General features: G+C 60.3%; 1 protein-coding gene across 1 annotated transcript; it reads right to left on the bottom strand.

Annotated features, from left to right (window-relative positions):
* Positions 1–736: 736 nt before the first annotated feature.
* Positions 737–14,427, bottom strand: LOC134158205 (pre-mRNA-splicing factor SYF1-like; the record flags this gene model as incomplete). The annotated part of the gene is made up of 6 exons (XM_062607944.1): positions 14,365–14,427; positions 13,279–13,398; positions 11,190–11,321; positions 10,098–10,229; positions 7,154–7,267; positions 737–913 (listed from the first exon to the last, which is right to left on the bottom strand). Coding segments are annotated over exons 1-6 (738 nt in total), but the record flags the coding sequence as incomplete, so codon positions are not given.
* Positions 14,428–14,747: the final 320 nt, after the last annotated feature.

Genomic DNA, 14,747 nt, shown 5'->3' with positions numbered 1-14,747 from the left:
ATAGACAACCATAGACATCCATAGGCACCCATACACACCCACAGCACCCATAGACACCCATAGACACCCAGAGCACCCATAGACATCCATAGACATCCATAGACACCCATAGCACCCATAGACACCCATAGACACCCATAGACACCCATAGACACCCATAGCACCCATAGACACCCATAGACACCCATAGACATCCATAGACACCCATAGCACCCATAGACACCCATAGACACCCATAGACACCCATAGACACCCAAAGACACCCATAGACAACCATAGACATCCTTAGACACCCATAGACACCCAGAGCACCCATAGCACCCATATACACCCATAGCACCCATAGCACCCATGGGCACCCAGAGACACCCAGAGCACCCATGGGCGCCCACTGGTACCCGCAGATCCCATTACCCCCCACTGGCACGCCCAGCACCCAGTGGCACCCCCAGCACCCATCACCCCCCACTGACACCCCCAGCACCCATCAGCACCCATTACCCCCCACTGGCACCCCCAGCACCCATTACCCCCCCAGCACCCATCAGCACCCATTACCCCCCACTGGCACCCCCAGCACCCATCACCCCCCACTGGCACCCCCAGCACCCACTGGCACCCATCAGCACCCATTACCCCCCACTGGCACCCCCAGCATCCATCACCCCCCACTGACACCCCCCACGCCCCAGGTGCCAGCCACCCCCGATGGGATCCCCACCATTCACCCCCCCACCCCATTGCACCCACTCTTGGCGTGCCGGGGGGGGCACCCATCCAGCGCCTGCTCGAAGAGGTCCCGCGCCCGCTCCAGCTTGCGGCCCCCGTAGCGGGCCACGAACTTGGTGAGGTACGTGAGCCAGATGTCAGCCACGGCCGGCCACCGGAACAGGGACACCCCCCGCTCGTACGCCTGCGGGACACCAGTAACACCAGTGAGAAACACCAGTGACACCAGTGAGAGCAGTGAGAGCGAGAGCAGTGACACCAGTGAGAGCAGTGACACCAGTGAGAGCAGTGAGAGCAGTGAGAGCAGTGAGAGCAGTGAAAGCAGTGACACCAGTGAGAGCAGTGAGAGCAGTGAGAGCAGTGACACCAGTGAGAGCAGTGAGAAACACCAGTGAGAGCAGTGAGAGCAGTGACACCAGTGAGAGCAGTGACACCAGTGAGAGCAGTGAGAGCAGTGAGAGCAGTGAAAGCAGTGACACCAGTGAGAGCAGTGACACCAGTGAGAGCAGTGAGAGCAGTGAGAGCAGTGACACCAGTGAGAAACACCAGTGACACCAGTGAGAGCAGTGAGAGCAGTGACACCAGTGACACCAGTGACACCAGTGACACCAGTGAGAGCAGTGAGAGCAGTGAGAGCAGTGACACCAGTGAGACCAGTGAGAGCAGTGAGAGCAGTGAGAGCAGTGACACCAGTGAGAGCAGTGAGAGCAGTGACACCAGTGAGAGCAGTGAGAGCAGTGACACCAGTGACACCAGTGAGAGCAGTGAGAGCAGTGAGAGCAGTGACACCAGTGAGAGCAGTGACACCAGTGAGAGCAGTGAGAGCAGTGAGAGCAGTGACACCAGTGACACCAGTGAGAGCAGTGACACCAGTGAGAGCAGTGAGAGCAGTGAGAGCAGTACGTGAGCCAGATGTCAGCCACGGCCGGCCACCGGAACAGGGACACCCCCCGCTCGTATGCCTGCGGGACACCGGGGACACCGGTGAGAGCAGTGACATCAGTGACACCAGTGACACCAGTGAGAGCAGTGAGAGCAGTGACACCAGTGACACCAGTGAGAGCAGTGAGAGCAGTGACACCAGTGACACCAGTGAGAGCAGTGAGAGCAGTGACACCAGTGACACCAGTGAGAGCAGTGAGAGCAGTGAGAGCAGTGAGAGCAGTGAAAGCAGTGACACCAGTGAGAGCAGTGAGAGCAGTGACACCAGTGAGAGCAGTGAGAGCAGTGAGAGCAGTGAAAGCAGTGACACCAGTGAGAGCAGTGACACCAGTGAGAGCAGTGAGAGCAGTGAGAGCAGTGACACCAGTGAGAGCAGTGACACCAGTGACACCAGTGAGAGCAGTGAGAGCAGTGACACCAGTGAGAGCAGTGACACCAGTGAGAGCAGTGACACCAGTGACACCAGTGACATCAGTGAGAGCAGTGAGAGCAGTGACACCAGTGAGAGCAGTGAGAGCAGTGACACCAGTGAGAGCAGTGAGAGCAGTGAGAGCAGTGACACCAGTGAGAGCAGTGAGAGCAGTGACACCAGTGAGAGCAGTGACACCAGTGAGAGCAGTGACACCAGTGAGAGCAGTGAGAGCAGTGAGAGCAGTGAGAGCAGTGAAAGCAGTGACACCAGTGAGAGCAGTGAGAGCAGTGAGAGCAGTGACACCAGTGAGAGCAGTGAGAAACACCAGTGAGAGCAGTGAGAGCAGTGACACCAGTGAGAGCAGTGACACCAGTGAGAGCAGTGAGAGCAGTGAGAGCAGTGAAAGCAGTGACACCAGTGAGAGCAGTGACACCAGTGAGAGCAGTGAGAGCAGTGAGAGCAGTGACACCAGTGAGAGCAGTGACACCAGTGACACCAGTGAGAGCAGTGAGAGCAGTGACACCAGTGAGAGCAGTGACACCAGTGAGAGCAGTGACACCAGTGACACCAGTGACATCAGTGAGAGCAGTGAGAGCAGTGACACCAGTGACACCAGTGACATCAGTGAGAGCAGTGAGAGCAGTGACACCAGTGAGAGCAGTGAGAGCAGTGACACCAGTGAGAGCAGTGAGAGCAGTGAGAGCAGTGACACCAGTGACACCAGTGAGAGCAGTGAGAGCAGTGACACCAGTGAGAGCAGTGACACCAGTGAGAGCAGTGACACCAGTGAGAGCAGTGAGAGCAGTGAGAGCAGTGAGAGCAGTGAAAGCAGTGACACCAGTGAGAGCAGTGAGAGCAGTGAGAGCAGTGACACCAGTGAGAGCAGTGAGAAACACCAGTGAGAGCAGTGAGAGCAGTGACACCAGTGAGAGCAGTGACACCAGTGAGAGCAGTGAGAGCAGTGAGAGCAGTGAAAGCAGTGACACCAGTGAGAGCAGTGACACCAGTGAGAGCAGTGAGAGCAGTGAGAGCAGTGACACCAGTGAGAGCAGTGACACCAGTGACACCAGTGAGAGCAGTGAGAGCAGTGACACCAGTGAGAGCAGTGACACCAGTGAGAGCAGTGACACCAGTGACACCAGTGACATCAGTGAGAGCAGTGAGAGCAGTGACACCAGTGAGAGCAGTGAGAGCAGTGACACCAGTGAGAGCAGTGAGAGCAGTGAGAGCAGTGACACCAGTGACACCAGTGAGAGCAGTGAGAGCAGTGACACCAGTGAGAGCAGTGACACCAGTGAGAGCAGTGACACCAGTGAGAGCAGTGAGAGCAGTGAAAGCAGTGACACCAGTGAGAGCAGTGAGAGCAGTGAGAGCAGTGACACCAGTGAGAGCAGTGAGAAACACCAGTGAGAGCAGTGAGAGCAGTGACACCAGTGAGAGCAGTGAGAGCAGTGAGAGCAGTGAAAGCAGTGACACCAGTGAGAGCAGTGACACCAGTGAGAGCAGTGAGAGCAGTGAGAGCAGTGACACCAGTGAGAGCAGTGACACCAGTGACACCAGTGAGAGCAGTGAGAGCAGTGACACCAGTGAGAGCAGTGACACCAGTGAGAGCAGTGACACCAGTGACACCAGTGACATCAGTGAGAGCAGTGAGAGCAGTGACACCAGTGAGAGCAGTGAGAGCAGTGACACCAGTGAGAGCAGTGAGAGCAGTGAGAGCAGTGACACCAGTGACACCAGTGAGAGCAGTGAGAGCAGTGACACCAGTGAGAGCAGTGACACCAGTGAGAGCAGTGACACCAGTGAGAGCAGTGAGAGCAGTGAGAGCAGTGAGAGCAGTGAAAGCAGTGACACCAGTGAGAGCAGTGAGAGCAGTGAGAGCAGTGACACCAGTGAGAGCAGTGAGAAACACCAGTGAGAGCAGTGAGAGCAGTGACACCAGTGAGAGCAGTGACACCAGTGAGAGCAGTGAGAGCAGTGAGAGCAGTGAAAGCAGTGACACCAGTGAGAGCAGTGACACCAGTGAGAGCAGTGAGAGCAGTGAGAGCAGTGACACCAGTGAGAGCAGTGACACCAGTGACACCAGTGAGAGCAGTGAGAGCAGTGACACCAGTGAGAGCAGTGACACCAGTGAGAGCAGTGACACCAGTGACACCAGTGACATCAGTGAGAGCAGTGAGAGCAGTGACACCAGTGACACCAGTGACATCAGTGAGAGCAGTGAGAGCAGTGACACCAGTGAGAGCAGTGAGAGCAGTGACACCAGTGAGAGCAGTGAGAGCAGTGAGAGCAGTGACACCAGTGACACCAGTGAGAGCAGTGAGAGCAGTGACACCAGTGAGAGCAGTGACACCAGTGAGAGCAGTGACACCAGTGAGAGCAGTGAGAGCAGTGAGAGCAGTGAGAGCAGTGAAAGCAGTGACACCAGTGAGAGCAGTGAGAGCAGTGAGAGCAGTGACACCAGTGAGAGCAGTGAGAAACACCAGTGAGAGCAGTGAGAGCAGTGACACCAGTGAGAGCAGTGACACCAGTGAGAGCAGTGAGAGCAGTGAGAGCAGTGAAAGCAGTGACACCAGTGAGAGCAGTGACACCAGTGAGAGCAGTGAGAGCAGTGAGAGCAGTGACACCAGTGAGAGCAGTGACACCAGTGACACCAGTGAGAGCAGTGAGAGCAGTGACACCAGTGAGAGCAGTGACACCAGTGAGAGCAGTGACACCAGTGACACCAGTGACATCAGTGAGAGCAGTGAGAGCAGTGACACCAGTGAGAGCAGTGAGAGCAGTGACACCAGTGAGAGCAGTGAGAGCAGTGAGAGCAGTGACACCAGTGACACCAGTGAGAGCAGTGAGAGCAGTGACACCAGTGAGAGCAGTGACACCAGTGAGAGCAGTGACACCAGTGAGAGCAGTGAGAGCAGTGAGAGCAGTGAAAGCAGTGACACCAGTGAGAGCAGTGAGAGCAGTGAGAGCAGTGACACCAGTGAGAGCAGTGAGAAACACCAGTGAGAGCAGTGAGAGCAGTGACACCAGTGAGAGCAGTGAGAGCAGTGAGAGCAGTGAAAGCAGTGACACCAGTGAGAGCAGTGACACCAGTGAGAGCAGTGAGAGCAGTGAGAGCAGTGACACCAGTGAGAGCAGTGACACCAGTGACACCAGTGAGAGCAGTGAGAGCAGTGACACCAGTGAGAGCAGTGACACCAGTGAGAGCAGTGACACCAGTGACACCAGTGACATCAGTGAGAGCAGTGAGAGCAGTGACACCAGTGAGAGCAGTGAGAGCAGTGACACCAGTGAGAGCAGTGAGAGCAGTGAGAGCAGTGACACCAGTGACACCAGTGAGAGCAGTGAGAGCAGTGACACCAGTGAGAGCAGTGACACCAGTGAGAGCAGTGACACCAGTGAGAGCAGTGAGAGCAGTGAGAGCAGTGAAAGCAGTGACACCAGTGAGAGCAGTGAGAGCAGTGAGAGCAGTGACACCAGTGAGAGCAGTGAGAAACACCAGTGAGAGCAGTGAGAGCAGTGACACCAGTGAGAGCAGTGAGAGCAGTGAGAGCAGTGAAAGCAGTGACACCAGTGAGAGCAGTGACACCAGTGAGAGCAGTGAGAGCAGTGAGAGCAGTGACACCAGTGAGAGCAGTGACACCAGTGACACCAGTGAGAGCAGTGAGAGCAGTGACACCAGTGAGAGCAGTGACACCAGTGAGAGCAGTGACACCAGTGACACCAGTGACATCAGTGAGAGCAGTGAGAGCAGTGACACCAGTGAGAGCAGTGAGAGCAGTGACACCAGTGAGAGCAGTGACACCAGTGAGAGCAGTGAGAGCAGTGACACCAGTGAGAGCAGTGACACCAGTGAGAGCAGTGACACCAGTGAGAGCAGTGAGAGCAGTGAGAGCAGTGAGAGCAGTGAAAGCAGTGACACCAGTGAGAGCAGTGAGAGCAGTGACACCAGTGAGAGCAGTGAGAAACACCAGTGAGAGCAGTGAGAGCAGTGACACCAGTGAGAGCAGTGAGAGCAGTGAGAGCAGTGACACCAGTGACACCAGTGAGAGCAGTGAGAGCAGTACGTGAGCCAGATGTCAGCCACGGCCGGCCACCGGAACAGGGACACCCCCCGCTCGTATGCCTGCGGGACACCGGGGACACCGGTGAGAGCAGTGACATCAGTGACACCAGTGACACCAGTGAGAGCAGTGAGAGCAGTGACACCAGTGACACCAGTGAGAGCAGTGAGAGCAGTGACACCAGTGACACCAGTGAGAGCAGTGAGAGCAGTGACACCAGTGACACCAGTGAGAGCAGTGAGAGCAGTGAGAGCAGTGAGAGCAGTGAAAGCAGTGACACCAGTGAGAGCAGTGAGAGCAGTGACACCAGTGAGAGCAGTGAGAGCAGTGAGAGCAGTGAGAGCAGTGACACCAGTGAGAGCAGTGACACCAGTGACACCAGTGAGAGCAGTGAGAGCAGTGAGAGCAGTGACACCAGTGAGAAACACCAGTGACACCAGTGAGAGCAGTGACACCAGTGAGAGCAGTGACACCAGTGAGAGCAGTGACACCAGTGAGAGCAGTGAGAGCAGTGAGAGCAGTGAAAGCAGTGACACCAGTGAGAGCAGTGAGAGCAGTGAGACCAGTGACACCAGTGAGAGCAGTGAGAGCAGTGAGAGCAGTGACACCAGTGAGAGCAGTGACACCAGTGACACCAGTGAGAGCAGTGAGAGCAGTGAGAGCAGTGACACGAGTGAGAGCAGTGACACCAGTGAGAGCAGTGAGAGCAGTGAGAGCAGTGACACCAGTGAGAGCAGTGACACCAGTGACACCAGTGAGAGCAGTGACACCAGTGAGAGCAGTGAGACCAGTGACACCAGTGATACCAGTGAGAGCAGTGAGAGCAGTGACACCAGTGACACCAGTGAGAGCAGTGAGAGCAGTGACACCAGTGAGAGCAGTGACACCAGTGAGAGCAGTGAGAGCAGTGACACCAGTGACACCAGTGAGAGCAGTGACACCAGTGAGAGCAGTGAGCAGTGACACAGTGCCCATCCCCCCCCCCCCGCCGCCGCCCCTCCCCCACCTTGAAGCTCTCCTCGAAGTACCCTCTCTCCTCGAGGCAGAGCCCGTAGTTGATGACGATCTGGGGGGTGGCGATGCGCAGGTCCAGGATGCGCTCGTACACGGCCTTGGTCGACTGCGGCGCGGCAACGGGTCAGTGCCCGGCACCCAGCACCCAACACACAGCACCCAGCACCCATCAGCACCCGGCACCCAGCACCCAGCACCCAGCAGCACCCAGCACCCAGCAGCGCCCAGCACCCAGCACCCAGCACCACCCAGCACCCAACAGTGCCCGGCACCCAGCACCCAGCACCCAGCAGCACCCAGCACCCATCAGCGCCCAGCACCCAGCACCCAACAGTGCCCGGCACCCAGCACCCAGCACCCAGCACCCATCAGTGCCCAGCACCCAGCACCCATCAGCACCCAGCACCCATCAGCGCCCAGCACCCAGCACCCATCAGTGCCCAGCACCCAGCACCCATCAGTACCCGGCACCCAGCACCCAACAGTGCCCGGCACCCAGCACCCAGCACCCAACAGTGCCCAGCACCCAGCACCCATCAGTACCCGGCACCCAGCACCCAACAGTGCCCGGCACCCAGCACCCAGCACCCAGCAGCACCCAGCAGCGCCCGGCACCCAGCAGCACCCAGCACCCAGCACCCATCAGCACCCATCAGCATCCAGCACCCAGCAGCGCCCGGCACCCAGCACCCATCAGCACCCATCAGCATCCATCAGCACCCAGCACCCATCAGCACCCAGCACCCAGCACCCATCGGCACCCAGCAGCACCCAGCAGCCATCAGTACCCAGCAGCCATCAGTACCCAGCACCCAGCAGCACCCAGTGGCACCCAGCACCCAGCACCCAGCACCCACCAGTACCCATCAGCACCCAGCACCCATCAGCACCCAGCACCCATCAGTACCCAGCACCCATCAGCACCCAGCATCCATCAGTACCCAGCACCCATCAGTACCCATCAGTACCCATCAGCACCCATCAGCACCCAGAACCCATCAGTACCCAGCACCCAGCAGCACCCAGCACCCATCAGCACCCAGCACCCAGCAGTACCCAGCAGCACCCAGCAGCACCCAGAACCCATCAGTACCCAGCACACATTAGTACCCATCGGCACTCATCAGCACCCAGCACCCAGCACCCATCATCACCCACACATGGTGTGAATGCTATGGGTCCTATGGGTGCTATGGGATGCTATGAGGTGGGTGCTATGGGTGCTATAGGGCGGATGCTATGGGTCGCTATGGGGCAGGACCCACCTGGAAGGTGCCCAGGCTCTCCTCCAGGTCGGCCAGCATGGACCAGAGGCGCAGTGGGGTGCTATGGGATGCTATGAGGTGGGTGCTATGGGGCGGATGCTATGGGGCGCTATGGGGCAGGACCCACCTGGAAGGTGCCCAGGCTCTCCTCCAGGTCGGCCAGCATGGACCAGAGGCGCAGTGGGGTGCTATGGGTGCTATGGGATGCTATGGGATGGGTGCTATGGGTGCTATGGGATGCTATGAGGTGGGTGCTATGGGGCGGATGCTATGGGGTGCTATGGGGCGCTATGGGGCAGGACCCACCTGGAAGGTGCCCAGGCTCTCCTCCAGGTCGGCCAGCATGGACCAGAGGCGCAGTGGGATGCTATGGGTGCTATGGGATGCTATGAGGTGGGTGCTATGGGGCGGATGCTATGGGGCGCTATGGGGCGCTATGGGGCAGGACCCACCTGGAAGGTGCCCAGGCTCTCCTCCAGGTCAGCCAGCATGGACCAGAGGCGCAGTGGGATGCTATGGGTGCTATGGGATGCTATGGGATGGGTGCTATGGGTGCTATGGGGCAGATGCTATGGGGCGCTATGGGGCGCTATGGGGCAGGACCCACCTGGAAGGTGCCCAGGCTCTCCTCCAGGTCGGCCAGCATGGACCAGAGGCGCAGTGGGGTGCTATGGGATGCTATGGGATGCTATGAGGTGGGTGCTATGGGGCGGATGCTATGGGGCGCTATGGGGCGCTATGGGGCAGGACCCACCTGGAAGGTGCCCAGGCTCTCCTCCAGGTCGGCCAGCATGGACCAGAGGCGCAGTGGGATGCTATGGGTGCTATGGGATGCTATGAGGTGGGTGCTATGGGGCGGATGCTATGGGGCGCTATGGGGCGCTATGGGGCAGGACCCACCTGGAAGGTGCCCAGGCTCTCCTCCAGGTCAGCCAGCATGGACCAGAGGCGCAGTGGGATGCTATGGGTGCTATGGGATGCTATGGGATGGGTGCTATGGGTGCTATGGGGCAGATGCTATGGGGCGCTATGGGTCGCTATGGGGCAGGACCCACCTGGAAGGTGCCCAGGCTCTCCTCCAGGTCGGCCAGCATGGACCAGAGGCGCAGTGGGGTGCTATGGGTGCTATGGGATGCTATGGGATGGGTGCTATGGGTGCTATGGGATGCTATGAGGTGGGTGCTATGGGGCGGATGCTATGGGGCGCTATGGGGCGCTATGGGGCAGGACCCACCTGGAAGGTGCCCAGGCTCTCCTCCAGGTCGGCCAGCATGGACCAGAGGCGCAGTGGGATGCTATGGGTGCTATGGGATGCTATGAGGTGGGTGCTATGGGGCGGATGCTATGGGGCGCTATGGGGCGCTATGGGGCAGGACCCACCTGGAAGGTGCCCAGGCTCTCCTCCAGGTCAGCCAGCATGGACCAGAGGCGCAGTGGGATGCTATGGGTGCTATGGGATGCTATGGGATGGGTGCTATGGGGCTATGGATGCTATGCTATGGGGCGCTATGGGGCAGGACCCACCTGGAAGGTGCCCAGGCTCTCCTCCAGGTCGGCCAGCATGGACCAGAGGCGCAGTGGGGTGCTATGGGATGCTATGGGATGCTATGAGGTGGGTGCTATGGGGCGGATGCTATGGGGCGCTATGGGGCGCTATGGGGCAGGACCCACCTGGAAGGTGCCCAGGCTCTCCTCCAGGTCGGCCAGCATGGACCAGAGGCGCAGGCTCTTGTAGAGCCGGTTCTGGACGGGCTCGGAGCTGTCGAAGTACTCGGCGCGGCGGGCAGGGAGTGCGGTGGCTCGCTGGGGGAGGACCCACCTGGGGTGCACCCAGGTTATGGTCGGCCAGCATGGACCAGAGGCGCATGGGTGCTATGGGTGCTATAGGGTTCTATGGATCTCTATGTGTCCCTATGTGTCTCTATGGTCTCTATGTGTCTCTATGGGTCTCTATGTGTCTCTATGTGTCTCTATGGATCCCTATGTGTCTCTATGGGTCTCTATGTGTCTCTATGGATGCTATAGGTCTCTATAGGTCTCTATGGGTCTCCATGGGTCTCTATGGGGCAGCGCAGGGGCTCACCCGCATGATGCTCAGCGCCTCCTCGTAGTTGCGTTATGTGTCTCTATGTGTCTCTATGTGTCTCTATGTGTCTCTATGTGTCCCTATGGGTCTCTATGGGTCTCTATGTGTCTCTATGTGTCTCTATGTGTCTCTATGGGTCTCTATGGGTCTCTATGGGTCTCTTTGTGTCTCTATGGATCCGTATGTGTCTCTATGGGTGTCTATGTGTCTCTATGGGTCTCTATGGATCCGTATGTGTCTCTATGGGTGTCTATGTGTCTCTATGGGTGCTATAGGTCTCTGTGGGTCTCCATGGGTCTCTATGGGGCAGCCATGGGTGCGCTCACCCGCAGGATGCTCAGCGCCTCCTCGTAGTTGCGCTATGTGTCTCTATGTGTGCTATAGGGTTCTATGTGTCTCTATGTGTCCCTATGTGTGCTATAGGGTTCTATGTGTCTCTATGTGTCTCTATGTGTCTCTATGTGTCTCTATGGGTCTCTATGGGTCAATGTGGGTCTCTATGGGTCTCTATGGGTCAATGTGGGGCAGCGCAGGGGCTCACCCGCAGGATGCTCAGCGCCTCCTCGTAGTTGCGCTATGTGTCTCTATGTGTGTCTATGGGTGCTATAGGGTTCTATGTGTCTCTATGTGTCCCTATGGGTCTCCATGGGTCAATGTGGGGCAGCGCAGGGGCTCACCCGCAGGATGCTCAGCGCCTCCTCGTAGTTGCGGTGCCTCAGCTCCATCTCGCCGTACTCGCACCACACGGCCGCCAGGTCCTCGACGTGGCGGAACCGAACCCGGGTGGCCTTGGCCAGGATGGTGCGAGCCTGGGGGGCACAGGGCAGGGATGGGGGGCAGCCATGGGGCAGGGCCATGGGGATGGGGATGTGGGGCAGGGATGTGGGGCAGCCATGGGGCAGGGCCATGGGGCAGGGCCATGGGGATGGGGGGCAGGGCCATGGGGCAGGGCCATGGGGATGGGGGGCAGGGCCATGGGGATGGGGATGTGGGGCAGGGATGTGGGGCAGCCATGGGGATGTGGGGCAGGGCCATGGGGCAGGGCCATGGGGATGGGAATGGGGGGCAGGGCCATGGGGATGGGGATGGGGGGCAGGGCCATGGGGATGGGGATGGGGGGCAGGGGATGTGGGGCAGGGCCATGGGGCAGGGCCATGGGGAGCGCTATGGGGGAGCGCCATGGGGCAGAGCCATGGGGCAGGGCCATGGGGAGCGCCAAGGGGCAGCGCTATGGGGCAGAGCCATGGGGCAGGGCCATGGGGAGCGCTATGAGGCAGAGCCATGGGGCAGGGCCATGGGGAGCGCTATGGGGCAGAGCCATGGGGCAGGGCCATGGGGCAGGGCCATGGGGAGCGCAATGGGGCAGCGCCATGGGGCAGGGCCATGGGGATGTGGGGCAGGGATGTGGGGCAGGGGATGGGGGGCAGGGCCATGGGGCAGGCCATAGGGATGGGGATGGGGGGCAGAGCCATGGGGCAGGGCCATGGGGCAGGGCCATGGGGATGGGGGGCAGGGCCATGGGGCAGGGGATGTGGGGCCGTGGGGATGGGGGGCAGGGCCATGGGGCAGGGGATGTGGGGACGGGCCCATGGGGACAGGGCCATCCCAGTTGGGATGTGGGTCCCCACAGACGGGTGCTGCCGCCCCATAGATGGGTACTGCTGCCCCATAGATGGGTGCTGCCCCATAGATGCATGCTACCCCATAGATGTGTGCCGCTGCCCCATAGATGGGTGCTGCCCCATAGATGGGTGCTGCCCCATAGATGCATGCTACCCCATAGATGGGTGCTGCCGCCCCATAGATGCGTGCCACCCCATAGATGTATGCTGCCCCATAGACAGGTGCTGCCCCACAGACGGGTGCTGCCCCACAGACAGGTGCTGCCCCATAGTAGACAGGTGCTGCCCCATACACGGGTGCCGCCCCATACATGGGTGCTGCCCCACAAACGGGTGCTGCTGCCCCACAGATGTGTGCTGCCCCACAGACGGGTGCTGCCCCATAGATGGGTGCTGCCCCACAAACGGGTGCTGCTGCCCCATAGACGGGTGCTGCTGCCCCATAGATGGGTGCTGCCCCACAGACGGTGCTGCCCCACAAACGGGTGCTGCTGCCCCATAGATGCGTGCTGCCCCACAGACGGGTGCTGCCCCATAGACAGGTGCTGCCCCACAGACGGGTGCTGCTGCCCCATAGACGGGTGCTGCCCCACAGACGGGTGCTGCCCCATAGATGGGTGCTGCCCCACACACGGGTGCTGCTGCCCCATAGACGGGTGCTGCTGCCCCATAGATGGGTGCTGCCCCACAGACGGTGCTGCCCCACAAACGGGTGCTGCTGCCCCATAGATGCGTGCTGCCCCACAGACGGGTGCTGCCCCATAGACAGGTGCTGCCCCACAGACGGGTGCTGCCCCACAGACGGGTGCTGCCCCATAGACGGGTGCTGCTGCCCCATAGATGCGTGCTGCCCCACAGACGGGTGCTGCCCCACAGACGGGTGCTGCCCCACAGATGGGTGCTGCCCCATAGACAGGTGCTGCCCCACAGACAGGTGCTGCTGCCCCATAGATGCGTGCTGCCCCATAGATCCGTGCTGCCCCACAGATGGGTGCTGCTGCCCCATAGCTGCGTGCTGCCCCACAGACGGGTGCTGCTGCCCCATAGATCCGTGCTGCCCCACAGATGGTTGCTGCTGCCCCATAGCTGCGTGCTGCCCCACAGACGGGTGCTGCCGCCCCATAGATGCGTGGGGCCCACTCACGTCCTCCAGCTGCCCGTTGTCCTCGTAGAAGCGGGCGAAGGCGACCCAGAGCCCGTGGGGGCGCCCGGTGGCCTTGAAGGGCTCCACGGTGCGCACGGCCTCCGTGTACGTGTGGATGATCTGGGGGGCGGCCCCGACACCCCATAGCACCCATGGACCACATAGCACCCATAGACCCCATAGCACCCATGGACCCCATGGACGCCACAGCACCCATAGCACCCATAGCAGCCATGGACCCCATAGCAGCCATGGACCCCAGAGCACCCATGGACCCCATAGCACCCATGGACCCCATGGACCCCAGAGCACCCATAGCACCCATGGACCCCATAGCACCCATGGACCCCATAGCACCCATAGCACCCATGGACCCCATAGCACCCATGGACCCCATAGCACCCATAGACCCCATAGCACCCATAGCATCCATGGACCACATAGCACCCATGGACCCCATAGCACCCATGGACCACATAGCACCCATGGACCCCATAGCACCCATAGACCCCATAGCACCCATAGCACCCATAACACCTATGGACCGCATAGCACCTGCAGCACCCATGGACCCCATAGCCCCATGAACCCCAGGTACCCCATAGCACCCATGGACCACATAGCGTCCATAGCACCCATGGACCCCATAGCACCCATATCACCCATGAACCCCATAGCACCCACAGCACCCATGGACCCCATGTACCCCATAGCACCCACAGCACCCATGGACCCCATAGCGTCCATAGCACCCATGGACCCCACAGCCCCATGGACCCCATAGCACCCATGGACCCCATGTACCCCATAGCACCCATGGACCCCATAGCCCACAGATACCCCACGTACCCCATAGCCCCTGTGTACCCCATTTACCCCATAGCACCCATTTACCCCATAGCACCCATGTACCCCATAGCCCCCATCCCCCCCACCCCGGTACCCGCTGCGGGTCCCCCCGCTGGAGCTGGACCCTCTTGTGCCACTCGTGGCCGTTATCCCCATCCCCCCCATCCTCATCACCCCCCCACCCCCCATCCCCCCCCACATCCCCATTCCCCCCATCCCCCCCCATCCCCCCCGTACCCGCTGGGGGTCCCCCCGCTGGAGCTGGACCCTCTTGTGCCACTCGTGGCCGTTATCCCCCATCCCCCCCCCCATCCCCCATCCCCCCCCATCCCCCATCCCCCCCATCCCCCCACCCCCCGGTACCCGCTGCGGGTCCCCCCGCTGGAGCTGGACCCTCTTGTGCCACTCGTGGCCGTTATCCCCCATCCCCCCCCACATCCCCCATCCCCCCACATCCCCCCCCATCCCCCCACCCCCCGGTACCCGCTGCGGGTCCCCCCGCTGGAGCTGGACCCTCTTGTGCCACTCGTGGCCGTTATCCCCCATCCCCCCCATCCCCCCCCCCCCCATCCCCCCCATCCCCCCCACCCCCCACCCCCCGGTACCCGCTGCGGGTCCCC

This window comes from Pezoporus occidentalis, unplaced genomic scaffold (assembly GCF_034315485.1).
Source record: "Pezoporus occidentalis ecotype Australia unplaced genomic scaffold, CSIRO_AGI_Poc_V1 ctg1271, whole genome shotgun sequence".
NCBI lineage: Eukaryota > Metazoa > Chordata > Aves > Psittaciformes > Psittacidae > Pezoporus > Pezoporus occidentalis.
This window is presented reverse-complemented; position numbering and strand designations above follow the sequence as displayed.